Genomic DNA, 15,733 nt, shown 5'->3' on the forward strand with positions numbered 1-15,733 from the left:
AAGGATCACCGAACACCACGCGCCCATGGAAGCCGCCGAGCAGCGCGACCAGGCGGCGGCACCAGCCGCCCTTTGCGGGCCTTCACGAGCAGCCTTCGCAGCCGGGGGAGCAGCCGAGCAGGAAGATCCAGACGTGGAGCAGGACCGGGGCCAGGAATCGGCCATTGGGCCATGGGAGTGCGCTCCCACCCAGAGCAGCCGCAAGCGGCAGCTGAGTCGCTTTCATCCATACCACGGATCCAACATCCAGCTGGGCGACGACGCCACAGTGGCCTACCGGAGAGCAAGTTTTGCCGACGCCCTCACATTCTCGGAGCGCCCGCTGGCCCCTGGTGACATCTTCTTGGTGGAGATTGAGAAGATAGAGCGCGGCTGGTCGGGCCACATGCGCCTTGGTCTCACCGAACTGGCGCCCAATGTGATTCGCACCAGCAGCGAGGGATTGCCCCATTTTGCACTTCCCGACCTGGCCAACCTAGGCAACAGCTGGATCTACCCAATCTCCAAGTTCGAAATGAACCAGCGGCAGGAGGCAAACGACATCATCGAGCCCGAGACGGACGACGCGCCACACAGTATGTACAGCCTTCCCTACCATGCGTCCATGTCTATAACCAGTCTTTGGCAGGAAACCTCCTTGGCGACGCTACGCACGTGAGAACGCCTCGCGGCCTGTTACCAAAGAGACTCCTACGTCCGGCGATGGGCAACGGCAATGACTCAGACATCCTGCTCACGGACAAGGGCTCCCGCATCGGCATCATCTACGTGCCCACTGTGCAAAGCGACTCGAAGGGCGAGCTGCACTTCATCATCAATGGGGTGGACCGCGGCCCCGTTTCCCGAGACATTCCGCTCAACAGAGCGCCTCTGTTCGTGGTGATCGATGTGTATGGTACCACCAAGCAGATTCGAATTATCCAGCTAGAGGGCAGTAAGTGGAACAGAACCGGGTGATCATCTCCGTCTTGTTTATTAATCATTGCTTCCTGCAGTATTGTCCCTGCAGAGCGCTTGTCGCAACGTGATCCTGGAAAACTTTGCGGAGGACGCGATCAGCGAGCTGCCGCTACCGGAGAGCATCAAACGATTCCTGCTGCGCCGTGACTAGGGCTCTGGACCATGAGCTCTATGCAATAGGGCCCAGTGTGTGTGAATGAGAAATGCGTGTGTGAGGGAGTGTGCATGAGCCTGGGTCGTGATAGTCTGTTTACCCATATATATATATTTTATACGCCTGCAGCTCTAGTGAAGTGCCCGTTCATTGACGCCCGACTCCGGACCCAACAGATCTACGGAATTGCCCGATCTCGGCTAGACGGCGCTTATATTTGTAATTTCTGTAGATATATTTTTTACTTTGGTTCTAGTTACCAATACACTCTTTACCTGGACGACCCTATGTTGTAGAGCATAATCCTCGCCAGCGTTTGTGTATGTGTGGATCGCCTAACAGCAGCGGAGGTCCTCTGGGCGCCCTGTCTTTTACCGTTTCGGTCCCCAAGGCGATTCCCGTTTCCATTACCGCCTAAGCGTATTGTTGCTATATGTAAGTTAAGTCCACTTAATAAAGGATCGATCAAAGTAGCTGTAATTGCTAAAATCTTACTTTTAACTTTTAACTAATCCGTTTATTCAAGAGTGGATGTGCATATAGAAAGTGTGGGTACAAAACAAAACATGATGGAACCGACGCCTACTTGCCGCGGTTCTCTGCCAGCTTGGCCTTGAAGATGCTCTTGAGCTCGTCCGCGCCGTCGCCGTTCACCTCCTGGTAGTAGGGTAGCTCGGCGAGACGCTTCAGCCAGGCGTGCACCTTGGGGAACTTAAACTCGTCGATGGGAGCGGCGTCGTTCACCGAGGTGACGGTGGCCACAGCGCAAAAGTCTGCGATGGTCAGATCAGAACCGCACAGATAAGGCTGATCCTTGAGGAATCCCTCGAGGATTTCCCAGCACTTCTGGACGTACGCGATCTTATCAATGGAGCAGTCCGTGGATCCATGATATAGAATGGGCTCGTAGAGGAAGCGCAGGCGCGCAAAGAGGTGGCCGGAGTCCAGGTGGAGCCGGGCATCCACATTGGCGCGCTGCACCAAGTCCTTCGGGTAGAGCTGCTGCTCCTTCTGCCCGTACTTCTCCACCAGGTAGGCGCAGATGGCGTGCGAGTCAATGATAATGGCCTCGCCGTCGATCAGGGTGGGGATGGTGTGCTGGGGGTTCAGCTTGAGGAATTCCGGAGTCAGATGCTCTCCCTTCAGCAGGTTAATTGGCCTGTATTCGCGCGAAGACTCTGTTAATTGAGTTAAGTGGCACGGTGTGGGAACCTACCGTAGTTCAAGGTCGAGCCCGATCGCCTTGGCCGTGAGGAGGACGGCACGCGATGGGGGACTCAGGGTGGCATAATACAGAGCTGGCTTGGACATGGTAGGATCTGTGGGATATTGCAATATTTGTACCTAGAGTAACGACTCTCTACCTATAGATTCCCAACGCAGCGATATCAACCCGAGTACTGGTAACCGCACTCACACGACTACCATTTCGGAGCCCCCACATACATATCAGCACCGAATCCGTGTCGCACCCACAGCAATATCAGATAACCCCGAATCCGCAGCCCCCATCTCTGGCGACTTATCAGACAACTTAACATGGCAACCGCACAGCGTTGGAAAGGTACTGGAACTACATATATCGCTCGCACTCCGCCCTCACTTCCCCTTGTCGTCATCTTCGGTGACTTTCCAAGTCAAGTTAAGTTTACAAAATAAATGTAATTAGCAGCACACATACACATGCAGAAGCGCCCCCGGGTGTGAGTGTGTGCGCTTGCAATCGCCGGCAAATTGTTTTTATAATGCCAATGCAGCAATTTGTGCGCCTGTGTGTGTGTTTGTTTTTATGGGGGGCTGATTTTGCGCATCGCATTGATATTAGTTCGCCCGCACACACACACAAGCGCACTCCACTCGCAACTCACATTTCTCTGGGAACACAAAACTAAATACACAACTGCCGCACGAACGTAGTCTCCGAAGTCCAAACGCGATCTGATTCGAGAACAGGAAACTAAATAGCAGCCCCACTAGCTCTGCCGGCGGCTCTGCTGAGCTGAGAACTGTCAGTGGTGTTGGTGTGGGCGAGAGTGGAGCCCCGCTCTCCGTTCTCTCGCTCTCGCACTCTCTTTCCTCCTCTCCGAAATGGTGATGTTATTTCGTACGTTTATTCATAGGGTTTTGGTACAGGTTAAATCGCAACATGATTAGGCTCTACGAGTATGTGGTTACGCGAAATTATATATAGTTGTATATAGCACGAAGCTTGTAATACCTGCTGCGGCTGCCGCTCCGTTGGATTTCTCTATTCGCCCGGATCCTTGAGCACGAGGAGTACTGAGTAAATACCATGGAAGCTGCAAGTGCGGCCCCAGGATGTCTTGATCGAAGCGGATAGAAAGCACTAACACTAGGGAGTGGATTGAGTGCGAATAGAGGAAACATTGCAGGTGCCACTGCGAATATCTCGTGGGTCAATCACATTCAGCCCACTAGGGTCGTCGAGTCGTCATTTTATCTAGTTGTCCAGTACGCTGCGTTTCAGCGCCTCCTCCAGATCCGCGTCGAAGCTTTCCGGCTTGGAATAGTCAGCCGCAAACTTGTCCTTGACCGGCTCCTTGCTCTGAACCTTCTTGTCCACCTGCCCGTTCTGCTTCTCCTTGCCGGTCGTCCCGAAGGAGGTGTTTCCGAAGTCACTCGAGAAGTTGTGTGCCTCGAAGCCATCGAACTTGGCGAAGTTGGCGTTGGATTCTGTCTTGAAGTGATCCTCGAAGTTGTCGTTGAAGGCGTCAAAGGCCTTTGCCGTTTGATCGTTGGGCTTGACCACGCCAGTGGGTACCGATGAGTTTTGGACCACACTGAAGTTGTCGTTAAATGCATCAAAGAAGGAATTGTTGAGTTTCGTATTGCTAGTGGTGGTGGCCGTGCTTCCAGCCCCAGATCCGCCAGTGGTTGCCAGCGTAGCTGCAAAGTCGTCAAAGTCAGCGAATGCGTCCAGCGCCGTCTGCGACTGGTGGTTAGGCTTGGAGTTGGAGTTGGAGTGGTACGAAGTGTTTGAGTGGTGAGACGGCGCAGGACTCGAGTTCAGGTTGAAGGCGTCGAACTGCTGCAGCAGGTCGTTGTTGAGAGGCGTGGCCGCCTTGGGCTTACTGCTATTATTGTTCACGATGTTACTCAGCGTTTTAGCTGCAGCTCCCAACTCATCTGAGTAATAGAAACCTGAATTAGATGAGAATGTGCTGGAGAAGAGCACTTTACTCACCGCCCGAGCTAAAGTCCTCGGCAAAGTTCTTCTTGTGGTCAGCTCCCTTGGCTCCGGATACCTCCTCATCGTCGTCTTCGGCGAAAGGATCCTTGATGCTGAACGGATCCTCGTACCGGTAATCCTTGAATGGATCATCCTTGAAGTCGGTTGGGCCAGTGATCACACTGGGAGTCGGCGCCTTCCGACTGGCACTCTCTCCAAAGGCATCAAACACACTGGCTACCGCCTTGGGCACCAATTCCACATGCGTCGTGCTCTGGTTCTGCAGCGGTGTATTGGAACGCGACAGATGCTGGTTATTCAAGCTGGGGGCGGTGGTAATGGTGACGCTACTGGGGAGATCTGCCCCCGCTCCCGCTACCGCTACCAATCCCGATCCTGATGCTGATACAGAAGCCAATACCGGGGGTGGGGCTGCTGGCGTGGATGAAGATGTCGGGAGCAGGGTGTGTACGGTGGGGACAGTGATGGGCGTGGGAGTGGGCGTGGTGGCCGCCTGCCTGCGGTTCTGGCCGGGATCGTCGAACAGTGAGAAACTGTCTAGCAATGACGACCCACTGACGACCGGAATGGGGGGTGGCAGCGTGGGTGGGGGCAGGGACAGTGCAGTGGCCGTGGCCGTGGGTGTGCTTGGAATGTTGTGGAGCTGCGTGGTTGTGTTGCGTGGGGGGAATAGAAGTGAATGAAACAAAATTAAATTAAAACGAACTCAAATTAAGCGGAATCAAAAAGCACAACAAAGGGGAAACCGAAATCAATCAAGGTCAACAGAAGCGTTCAAGCAGCCACGTAGGATTGGGTGGTTCGTGTGAGATCGTGACCAGCACCATGAGGATATTGGGTTTACGTATCGAAAGAACTCCGACAGGCGTACGTTGAATGATGTCGAACATAGATATCTTTATTAGTAATGCAAAACGTTGTGTCGGTTACATTTCTGTATCGGTTAGGCTGGGCTTCTCTAAAAGTTTCTCTATAAGTATGTGGTATGTGGTCTGCACGAAATATGTACTCTCAGTAAATCAATGCACGGAAGCTTCATAGTTTCGGTGTGGGTGTTCGTACGTCTGTGGCTATGATAGTCGATGTCTAGCAAATACATATATATGCGTGTGTTCAAGTAGTTGATATAGTGGAGACCAACTCCCTCTCAAGCCGAACTGCTGGCTACACCGCGACGCACTCCTGACTGGGAACACTACGCGGCTCTAAAAGCTGAGTGGAAAGGTTTCGGTAAATAGTAGTGGGCAGTCCGGATCCGGAGGCGGACCGCCCGTTAGAGTCGAACTTTGACGGCAGTTACATTAATGTCTATATGCTTGTGATGCTTAGGTGTACAATGTTGGTATATATATAGTATTATGTATATGGATGTATAATTGCTTTAAACTTTAGTATTCGCATATGCAAAAACAACTAACAACTTGCATTAAATTCCTTACAGAGGTCTCACCCACAAAACCTAAGCGGGATAATACACTGGCCTTGAAACGATTCGAGGGGAACCCATAATAGTAATAATAGTAGTTAAATACAATACTGCACAGCAAAGGGAGTCGAACGATTAGAACTCTGGAGATTCCTTCCATCTGCTGCCTGTTTTAATTTGTGACTACATTTATAACACGATACGTAACGCTTGAAATTGGTTTGAGTTCGGTTGAGTTTCGATTGAATTGATTTAGTACATTTAGCTAATTAGGCATGAACGATAATGCTGCGTCCTCTAGATATTATACCATGCACCGTGACTGATATATGTACGTTAATATGCTGCTGCAAGTAGCTTTGTACGCTCAAATTGATTTGTTTCGTTATGCTGCTAGAGGAGGCCATTCATTAACTGAGTATGTGTGTTAGTACTGGTATATGTCGTTTATAGAATGGGTTATCTTAGGGTGTTCACTGAAAATAGAGAATTGCAGAGATGAGAGACCAGACGGTTAGTTCAATACCGCACCAAGCAGGACCAAGACAAATATACTGATCTACTGGGATGTACGAGGTTGGGTAGTGAGGTGATCTGGGTGGGATGTGTTGCGGCAGTTCCTACTACTAAGGGTAAACAAAAGATGCTACAAATCAAAAACCGGTCAGAAATCATAGTACTCAAGTGCTACGTTCTTTGAGTGTGCGTCAAAGTGTTTTATTTCTACAAAACATAGGAAGTGTTAGTGATAATAAACGAAAAACCAGGGATTAGCACTGCAATACATGCCTGCTAATAGCTACATAAAACAGACTCAGGGATGCGGGTGCGGGGCGCATGCATTACCACCGATCCCAGCGGACACTGAATTGTGGGGTACCAACCTTATTGTCGAAGTCGTCAAAGTCGGCAAATCCTCCTCCGGCGCCGCCGCTTCCGAAACCACCCGTGGGCTATGATACATAATAATTGTTAAATACTCCGTTGAACAGCATAAACAAGACTTCTTACCTGGGCTGCTCGTGGTGGCGCAGGTCGTGGAGGCGGCACCTTGGACTTCTTTGGCGGCAATGCTGGACTAGGAGACTCCGGTCTGGGCGGCGGTCCGGACTTCTGAGCGTTGGGACTGAGCACCTGGCCCTGGCCGGTTGGAGCGTGCAGGGCGGCAAACGGATCACTGCCGAAGTCGTCTTTACCGGGCTGCATGTGTTTTGAATATTGATTAAGGTACAAATTCGATTGTTATATAGCAAATACTACCTCAGGAGTAATGGCGCTGCTCTTGTTGGCCGCAAAGGCATCCGAGCCGAAGGGATCCCGCTGGGTCTGTCCAAAGGCTGAGCCCGCTCCGCTCTGACCAAAGGCATCAAAGCCACCATCGAAGCCTGAGCTCATGTTGAAGCTGTCATCAAAGCCTGTGGAAATAGCCGGCTTGTTGGCCGCCTGACCAGAAAAGGGATCGCTGCCGAAGCCGTTGGTAGCTTGATTGGCGACCCCGCTGTTGTTCTCCTCAAAGGGATCATCTTTGGGCACTTGCACTTCCTTGGTCAGGGTCTTGCGCGCCTCATCGAAGTCCGGCTCTATCTTCAACTGGTATTCGGATACGAGTTCGGCGTTTTGGTTCTCCATGGCAGCCCGACAAATGAGCAAAGCGTCTGTCATCTGTCGCTGGGTCTCCAGCAGCTGTGTCACCATCGATCGGACCTTCAGACAACTTGTGTTAATCTCTGATCAGTTGATCATATCACGTGCAGTCTTACCGAGCTGATTTGCAGTTGGGTTGCCTGCAGGTGGTTGGTAAGCTTGGATAGCTCGCGATTGTTACTGTCGTACTCCTTCTGCAACGAAGCCTCTTCGTCCTTGAGCTTCTGCAGCTCCGAGCGCTTTGCGTTTAATTCGCCCTCCTGCTCGTTAATGGTCTCCTCCTGCATGTGGCACTGGTCGCGAATCTTAGTCACCTGCAAGCAAGCGGTTATCTCGATCAATAACTATTCCATTTTGTAAAAATTTTTCGCACAACACATGGTCCAAAACATAAATAACATGAACGAGAACAAAACACAAAGCAAATATATACAGAAATCATGAGGAACTGAAACAAACCTGATCGTTGGTGCGGGATATGTCAAGACTTACGTTGGCCAGCACGGCCGTATTGTGGCTAACCTTATGTGATCATAATTGTAAGTGTAAGTGCATTCACCAGTTTAGTATGGGTTTAGCCAATTGTTAACAGAGTGTTGGGGGAACATGATAAAGAAAGGAAACCAAAGATTGAATTTAAATATAAAATTAAACGTAAGCCCAGGAGCAGGGAAAAGGTAAGCAGTGGCGCAGGGGCCGAAAGCACCCAATGAATCATGCAAATAACTACTTGAGCCTGCAGGTCATCCAGTCGCTTCTGGGCCTCTCCTCGCTGGTTCTCCAGCTGCTTCAGTGTGGCGGTAAGAGTATCCAGTTCGCTCTGTGGGTGGAGATACTAGATTATGAATTTCAACTTGGAAACTAGTTATAGATGACTCGCCTGTAAACTGCGCACTTCGCCGTTTTTGATGCGCACATCCGCTTCTTTTTGGGCAATCTCCGTCTCCAGCACGCGACGCTCGCGGGCCAACTCCTCAATCTCCTTGGAGATCATTTCCAGCTCCGGGTTGGAGTAAGTGGGCTTGACCTCCTGCGGCTGTAGATCGACACCAGCCACAGTGGCGCGCATTGAGGGTGGCACCATATTGGCGTTGAGGACATGAGGCGGGTCCACACCGCGCTGCTTTCGTTCTACGAACCACATGGCCAGAGCAAACTGCTCCACAGTCAGCTTGCCAGACTGATTGGTGTCACAAAGAGCCCTAAAAGAGAAGATAGCATTAGTTATAGTTTGGCAATATCTTACAAAGAAATCCCTACCAGATGTCTGCTAGGCTGCGCTGCGGAATACCCGACTTGATGAAAATATCCTTCACCTCAAGGCCGGAGACCAGGCCGTCCTTATCCAGATCCGACTGACGGAAGATCTCCTCGAACCGCTTAAGTTCCGCTGGAGTGACAACCCAGTCGGCATTCGCCGTCACTGGAGCTCCAATCGGTATCAACGGATCCGTCTGAATCAGCGGCTGAGAGCTGACTGCTCCCACCGGGGGAATGCGCGTCATGGGAGGCACTGCCACCGGAAGCGGCGGAATAGCCGCCGGCGGGGCGATGTCCTTGGGAAAATTGGCTACGAAGCCTCCATCTCCGAATCCCTCCCCGCTGGGGGCACGAGGCATAGCAGCTCCCGCTGGCGGTGGTGGGAGGGCTGGCTTCGGTGGCGGACCTGCGCCTCCGGGCTTTCGCAGCTCGGGCGGCAGCACGCTGGGAATGGTGCGCTTCTGCAGCGTCTGGTAGACCAGGTGCATGGCCACTACGAATTCGTGCATATCCAGGTTGCCGTCCTTGTCCTGGTCGGCCAGATCCCATATAGTTCCCAGTATGCTCATCGGCAGCTTGGAGTCCATGAGCACGCCCTTGACCTTGTTGCCTGGCAGCATTCCGTTACTGGGGTGCAGGGACTCGAAGAGCTGCTCGTACTTGAGTCGATCGATCACCCCGATGGACCAGTCACCGTTTGCCACACCAGCGCTTGCAACGGGAACAGTCTGAATACGCGACGGCATTGATTTTGGTAGTTCACCCTGGCGAGTGCGGCGACATTAATGTATCGAATCTCATCTTGCCCATTTCGGGCGGAGTTGCGATTACTCACCACCTTGGGCGGGTTGGCAATGTCCAGGTAGATGTTGACCATGCTGGCCACCTCTCCCGCCTGCGACAGGGACACCAGCTTGAGGGCCACAAAAAAGCCCGGTTTGTCCAGAAAGCCCTTTCCGTTGGGATCGGACAGATCCCAGATCCTGCTCAACACAACGTCGCTGAGGCCGGACTTCTTTAGAAACTTGGCCGCAGTCATGGCCTCGATTGCCCCGGTGGATTTGGGGTCAATCTGCAAAAATCGATAGGGGGTGGGTGTGGATACGGATGCCCAGCATTGGCCGCCATCCTGTTAAGAGTGCGGCTTGGAGGCGTGGTGCTTACCAGTTTGTAGTAGGCCTCGTAGACGCCTATGTGCTTCCCGCACACCCTCGCAAAGTCCACATTCATGGTGTGGAGTCCACTGGCCAATTGGCTCCGACTAGCAGTGCAAAAACGCGTAAGCGTAAGCCCGTTATCACAAAATCGATTTTTCTTCCCAAGGGGCGGATAAGCTGCTCTTAGTAAGCGGTCGGCGGAGTCCGCTGCCTCGCACCTGTGCACCTGCGACGAGACACTTGCTGGAGCCACTTACAGGTGAGCTTGGCGCATTGCGGCCCCTAATTTAGCTACTCTCGAATTTTAAAAAGCCTAAATTTGCTTTTTTGCTCGGTGGACAGTGTGACCGTTCGGGTAACGATTAAAAATACCGTGCAGCTGATAAAAAAGTATACCACTGGGTAATTGCGTTAAGATACCACTTATTTTAATACCGTCAAATACCAAACAAAAATCATGTTGTTTTAATAAATATTTTGTTATTGTTTATTTATCTAAAGTTACAGCGGTGAACGTCAAAAAAAGGGATGTTGTAAGTCGATACTGACAGTTCAAAAAATAAGCTGTTTTAAGATATTCAATCGCAGGTGATAAAAACATTTCCGTTAGGGTGACCAGATAATGTTTACATTTAAACTTTAATTTCAAATAGTTTTTCAATTAAGAAATTTCGCTTATTTATCTCTAACTTAAACTAGGACTTAGAGCAAACGGATGCGGCAATTGGGGGCCCCGCACTGGCAGTACAGCACCTTGCCGGGCACTACTCCCACCTCGTAGTTGTAGTTCCAGGTCAGCTCGGTGCCGGAGCGGATGTGTGCGGCCGAGAAGAAGGCAACCCAGGGGAAACGCAGGTCGTGGGTGTCCACGAACACGTTCTGCACGAAGAGATTGGGGTTGCACGAGTGCTGCGGAAAAGGAAGACATAGAGGAATGACAAAGCGAAAACCACAAAGCGTAGGAACCAAAAACATTCAACTCACGTTGAAGTATCGACCAAGGTTGCCCGTTGTCTTGGCGTCCATGATGTAGGGCGCCTCGTCCTTGCCGAACAGCCTCCGCACCGAGTTCTCGCGCACCGTCTCGTCCAGATCGGCATTTGGGTTAAAGTTGATCACCGCACGCTCCTGAGAGTCCAACTCGCTGCTCTGCGTGGAGTTGCTTCTGGAAGTGCGCTTGATCTTGCGCTGATAGTGATAGTTTGGCCGGAAGTCATCATCGTCCTCGGCATCGGGTCCCCCGTTGTCCTCCTCTGCGTCCGGATCCGAGTGGTCCACCTCCGACTCGTATCCCTCTTTCAACTGTTCAGCGACCTCTATGTAATCCAAGTCCGCGAAATACTCGTCGCCGGCGTCCTGTCCGCCTTCGTTGGCCATCGTCTCCGTGAGCAGATGGCCCGCGTATATACAGATGAAGGCGCCCTTAGGGATGTCGTTAACGCAGCGCAGACCCCATCCCCGATTAGAGGTCTTGAACACCTGCAGCTTCATCTCTAAAGAGAACTGCACCACCCGGTTCAGGCAATTCTTCTTGCACTTACAGCGCGAGTTGCACTCGTAGATGCCAGTGGGCACGTGCTCGTGGAGCCGCTTGTACTGGTAGCCGATCTCCTCGATGGGCTTCTTTGGGTTGCAGTACCGCACGCCCGCCACCGTTAGCTGCCAACAGGCACACTTGGACTTGTCCTGGCAGGGAAACACAAAGGATTTGAGGGCTAGGTATAAATTGTGATGATTAGAGCTGTCTTACCGAGCAGTCGTCCTCGCAGTCGCAGCACAAGAGGAACTCTTCGTCTAGGTTAAGATGCACACCCTCGGTGGGGATGCGCTGCTTGGCGTAGGTGCATGGAGGCGGCAGTGTGTTGTCGTAGTAGTTTACCAGCGGAATCGCCATCTTCTCCTGCCCTTTTGATATGTCCGTGTCCTTTACGATCGAGGGATCAATAGAGTACTCCGCCAAGCACTTCAAATCGGGCGTAAAGTCAAAGTTGTCTACGTTTAATACATTCTCGGTAGCTCGAAGATACCTGTGAACTTCGGCCAGGTTGCGCAAACTTTTGCCACAAGGTCCCTTGTATACCACGGACTTTTTGGTCTTCTGACGCATGACTAGACGTTCCCAGCCAGAGAGCAGTGGCTTGGCCAACGGACTGTAGCTGTCCAGACGGTGAACGATCTTAAACAGGCAGTTCGGGCTGCACTCATGGCATTTGTACATTTTGGGAGGCAAATTCCGCTTGGCTGTAAAGTAAACTACATGGCCCTTGGGCCTGTTTTCGTCGTCCACGTAGATTGTCGAGTTGTTCAGGTGCCGCACTGCACTAGCGCTATTACTTGTGCTGGCACCGGCTGCATTGGTGCGTCCTCCGGCAGAGCTGGCTGATGAAGATGCAGCTGCCGCTAATGCGACATTCTGCCCGGAGGCGCTGCTCTTGCGGGCAAAGGCCCGCATTTGCTGGTTAACTTTGCTGCTGGACTCCATCTCCTTGGTGTACCGGATGAAGGGCTCCGTGCGCTGAAAAAGGAACAAATATTGTAGTGAGAGCGGCAGGATGAATGGGCACGATGCTTACTCTTGGAACACGCATCTGCTGTGAGCTTGAACTATTCATGGTGTTCTGGGTTTCCCTGAAGACAGGACCCAAGCGCAATGAACCCCTGTATATCCACTCCGTGTGGTTTTTGTCTCCCTCAAACTGCATCAACACCAGGCTGCAGTCGATGTCAATGACGCGCGCGTACAGCCAGGTGCCGTTGGATTCAGTGTTCATGCTTTGGCCCCGGGTGCATTGCACCATGGGACGATCCACGGAGTACTTCTCCACGTACTTCTGTATGAAATCGCGCGACGCGGCGTGCACGTCCTCCCACACTTTCTCGGAAGCCTGGCAAACTAGCCGGACATCCCGGTGCGGAACGTACTGGGTGTAGCCATCGTCGTAGAATATCAGGTAGCGGTAACGATTAGCCTGCTTTAACGGCTCAGCGATGATGCCTGGATAAAAAGCGCTCTGCACCACGCCCTTATCCTTGCCCCGCGATAAAGTGGTGCCATCGAAGTACGCAATCACTCGAGTTCCTAGTACACAATCAATGGATTAGATTATGATTAAAAATTATCCATTATATTGGTTACTTACCAATAGTTAGTCGCACTGGCGGTGGTTCAAAGTAGGCAATGTGCTTGGCAGTCACCGTCTTGATCATCTGGTACGGCGTGTTGAGATACCTAATCTTGTAGCTCTTCATAGTGTTTCCGTTGATGGAGGTGCTCTCGGTAAACTCGATTACCTTTATGGACACCCAGCTGGCAATAGCCTTGTTCTTCACTGCGTAATATGTCTCTCCCAATTGGATTGGAGGACGTACGATCTCGCCAGCAGGTGGAACCTGATGCTGAGTAAATAGTAGTATTAAAACGATTCCAAACGTCATTACATCCGACTTACCACGTAGTCACTAACACTGGGTTCGATGTCCAGGGCGGGCAGATGTTTGTGTGCCACCGGACACGAATTATACAGGGCACAGTGCATTTTGTCAGCGGTGGACTGAACTTTTTCGAGTTCCACATCTGCCAGTGCAAATTGTCGCTCCAAGTGGTCCGCTTTCGCCTGGAGAATCGTCTTTGACCAGGATAGCTGAACCTTAAAGTCCACCTTGTTAAGCACATTCTTGATGGCATCTTCGAGTTCTTCTTCAATGAACTGCAGCTTGTTTTTCGAAAAGTCAGATTTTTCTGTGCGGATAAAAGATATTTAGTTGGTTATTTTGCTCGTGATAGCAGTCTCACCTGGTGGCTTCTCCTCTTCCTCCTCATCGCTGCTGTCCAGAGCAACAAAGTCGGCTTGATCCTGGTGGAAGTCCTTCAGCAGCAGCGGCTGCTTGGCCAGCAGTTGACCCGCATATTCCTAAGTTTCGAAAAAAGCATTTTGAGTTATCTTCTAAGTTAAGTGAATAGAAGTGTGCTACTTGACCTCATACACGTCCATGGCTGTGTCATGGCATCCCATGCAGAGGAACTGCTGCTTGGAAGTCTTTCGGACCACCTGGTAAAAGTTCAAAGTGGCCATGTTAGCCAACACGTACTGTTTATAAAGCTTCTTGCAATTGCAATTGACACAATCCTTGTCGTAGAACACATCTCCATCTGATGGCAAATCGTCCTCTGCAGCTTTAGGAACAGTGCCCTTTTCCAGCTCCACCTCAAGGACGTCATCCTTTTTATCAACAATTGGGAGCTCTTCGATTTCCATGGAGCTAACCGGTTTTTGCTCTTTTGATGTTTCCTCTATCTTGTTTTCGTCGGTTGAATCCTCAAAGTCCTGATCTACTTCCATGCCAGAAGCTTCTGTTTCCTTCGTGGAGTCGCCTGGATCCTGCTCATTTTTCTGTTGCTCCTGCTTTTTAATCCCTTCATCGTTCTCGGGCGTACTCTCGGATGTGGGACTGCTGATCAGATCGATGCTCCTATCCGCCAATTCCTCGGCCTCCTTAGCCTCTACTGCCGCAGCTTCATCCACAGTATCTGATTTTGGTGGATCTTTAGCACTTTCGTCGAGGGAGGGGGATTTCACAGGACTCTCTATTAGCTCGACGCTGCTGTCCGAGTCCACTGCTACCAGTACCGGGCTGCTTGCAATGTCAATACTGACATCTTCCTTGTTTTCTTCCTTGGGGTCCTCCAATTCGTCGCCCCCCGTTCCAGGTTCTTCAGGGGTCTTACCTTCATCTGGGGGTTGCTTCCTGGTTGAACCGGGTGCGTCGATTGCTTCAGTTTGTGGTGGATCCTCGAGTGTCAGGTCCTCCATCTCCACATCTTTTGCGGCTTGTCCTTCCTTTTCTGCCGACACGGTGTTTTCTCCTTCAACCACCGGCGACCCGGAAGTTTTTTCCCTTGGCGCAGGTGTTTCCTGGTCATCCACCACTGTGATTCCACTGCTCTCTGCGCAGTCCATGGCTGCTGATGCCCCAGACATGCTTTTAAATATGTTTACTTAACTTTACACATTAATGCAAATAAATTACGAGCCAAGCGATTGCATTGTATACAATTTCGCTGGTAATTTTGCAGCCCTGGATTTCAGCGGCAGAAAGAAGAAGAGTGACCATTCACCCAAAACCGAAAGAACGGATATTCAAAAAATTTAAATAAGTACGGTTCTGCAAGGGATTTATTTTTCATTTCGTTCTACGGGAAAGAGTCCTGTGTCTTAGGCCTCGACGACCTTTGGGTGGTAGCCGGTCTCGTCGGCGGTGTAGACCACCTTGACGGTCTTGCCGTTGGGGGCCACGTACTCGTACTCCCCGGAAACAACCCAGTTGTCGTGCTCCTTCAGGGCTCCAGATTGCACGGCGCGGATGTGGTTGGACAGCTCATAGGCGTAGTTGAAGTCCAGCACGTTAACCTCGGAGTCGCTCTTCAGAACATCAGCCTCCTCGTTGGCGAAGGCCACGGCCAAAAGGCAGGCAAGAACAATCTACAGGACAGATCGAGGGTCAGAGATGTCCCAAGACACAGATTGGATGGCACTTACCAGGAACTTCATGGTTGGAAAAGGGGATGTGTGTGCTGATAGATTGCGAAACAATTTTGACTGCCTGTTGCCGAAAACTGCGCTTTTATAGCTCTCCCTTGGCATTTTACCGGCCGGAATGGCCAATTGCATAAATTTTCTTTATAACTGGCTCCAAGCGGTCGTTTGTCTTAATTAAACAAAAGACATTGATGCAGTCATTCTGCAGGCATTAATTATCGCCCCACTCTTCCACTCGGCATATCATATTCATGCGGTTATCTGAGAAGATCTGCGCGGAATATACCCAAATTGTCAACCACGCTCGATCAATTTTTAGCTGATAAGAGCTAACCGGTCTATTCCACCGATGATATCGTCGATTAGCATAATTTTCGCATAACT

The 15,733-nt window shown here is 51.1% G+C and overlaps 5 protein-coding genes across 10 annotated transcripts; 1 reads left to right on the forward strand and 4 right to left on the reverse strand.

Annotated features, from left to right (window-relative positions):
• The first annotated feature begins 22 nt into the window (after window positions 1–22).
• LOC120447036 (neuralized-like protein 2) lies at window positions 23–1,594 on the forward strand. Its single transcript, XM_039628382.2, has 3 exons — window positions 23–575; window positions 629–934; window positions 996–1,594. Exons 1-3 carry the CDS (start codon window positions 26–28, stop codon window positions 1,109–1,111), a joined length of 972 nt encoding a protein of 323 aa, XP_039484316.1. The 5' UTR covers window positions 23–25; the 3' UTR covers window positions 1,112–1,594.
• A 15-nt stretch (window positions 1,595–1,609) lies between these two features.
• LOC120447037 (glutathione S-transferase 1) lies at window positions 1,610–3,103 on the reverse strand. The gene is made up of 3 exons (XM_039628383.2): window positions 2,983–3,103; window positions 2,331–2,433; window positions 1,610–2,273 (listed from the first exon to the last, which is right to left on the reverse strand). Exons 2-3 carry the CDS (start codon window positions 2,423–2,425, stop codon window positions 1,697–1,699), a joined length of 672 nt encoding a protein of 223 aa, XP_039484317.1. The 5' UTR covers window positions 2,426–2,433; window positions 2,983–3,103; the 3' UTR covers window positions 1,610–1,696.
• A 106-nt stretch (window positions 3,104–3,209) lies between these two features.
• LOC120447033 (epidermal growth factor receptor substrate 15-like 1) lies at window positions 3,210–10,282 on the reverse strand. 5 transcript variants are annotated; one of them, XM_039628374.2, is made up of 12 exons: window positions 9,820–10,282; window positions 9,491–9,727; window positions 8,656–9,419; window positions 8,276–8,597; window positions 8,126–8,215; window positions 7,855–7,917; window positions 7,512–7,709; window positions 7,012–7,455; window positions 6,763–6,951; window positions 6,636–6,704; window positions 4,320–4,968; window positions 3,210–4,261 (listed from the first exon to the last, which is right to left on the reverse strand). In XM_039628374.2, the coding sequence occupies exons 1-12, from the start codon at window positions 9,883–9,885 to the stop codon at window positions 3,576–3,578; spliced, it is 3,777 nt and encodes a 1,258-aa protein (XP_039484308.1). In that variant the 5' UTR covers window positions 9,886–10,282; the 3' UTR covers window positions 3,210–3,575. The 5 variants fall into 5 exon arrangements, with proteins under 5 accessions (XP_039484308.1, XP_039484310.1, XP_039484309.1 ...); XM_039628376.2 differs by having other exon boundaries at window positions 4,320–4,584; window positions 9,820–10,280; XM_039628375.2 differs by lacking the exon at window positions 7,855–7,917 and having other exon boundaries at window positions 9,820–10,281.
• Window positions 10,283–10,418: 136 nt separating this feature from the next.
• LOC120447032 (histone-lysine N-methyltransferase eggless) lies at window positions 10,419–14,868 on the reverse strand. 2 transcript variants are annotated; one of them, XM_039628373.1, is made up of 8 exons: window positions 13,790–14,868; window positions 13,606–13,723; window positions 13,262–13,551; window positions 12,953–13,202; window positions 12,386–12,891; window positions 11,563–12,327; window positions 10,797–11,498; window positions 10,419–10,721 (listed from the first exon to the last, which is right to left on the reverse strand). In XM_039628373.1, exons 1-8 carry the CDS (start codon window positions 14,789–14,791, stop codon window positions 10,515–10,517), a joined length of 3,840 nt encoding a protein of 1,279 aa, XP_039484307.1. In that variant the 5' UTR covers window positions 14,792–14,868; the 3' UTR covers window positions 10,419–10,514. The 2 variants fall into 2 exon arrangements, with proteins under 2 accessions (XP_039484307.1, XP_039484306.1); XM_039628372.1 differs by having other exon boundaries at window positions 12,953–13,208.
• Window positions 14,869–14,982: 114 nt separating this feature from the next.
• Window positions 14,983–15,573, reverse strand: LOC120444766 (larval cuticle protein 9). The gene is made up of 2 exons (XM_039624695.2): window positions 15,350–15,573; window positions 14,983–15,292 (listed from the first exon to the last, which is right to left on the reverse strand). Exons 1-2 carry the CDS (start codon window positions 15,479–15,481, stop codon window positions 15,026–15,028), a joined length of 399 nt encoding a protein of 132 aa, XP_039480629.1. The 5' UTR covers window positions 15,482–15,573; the 3' UTR covers window positions 14,983–15,025.
• Window positions 15,574–15,733: the final 160 nt, after the last annotated feature.

This window comes from Drosophila santomea, chromosome 2R (assembly GCF_016746245.2).
Source record: "Drosophila santomea strain STO CAGO 1482 chromosome 2R, Prin_Dsan_1.1, whole genome shotgun sequence".
In the NCBI taxonomy this organism is placed as follows: domain Eukaryota; kingdom Metazoa; phylum Arthropoda; class Insecta; order Diptera; family Drosophilidae; genus Drosophila; species Drosophila santomea.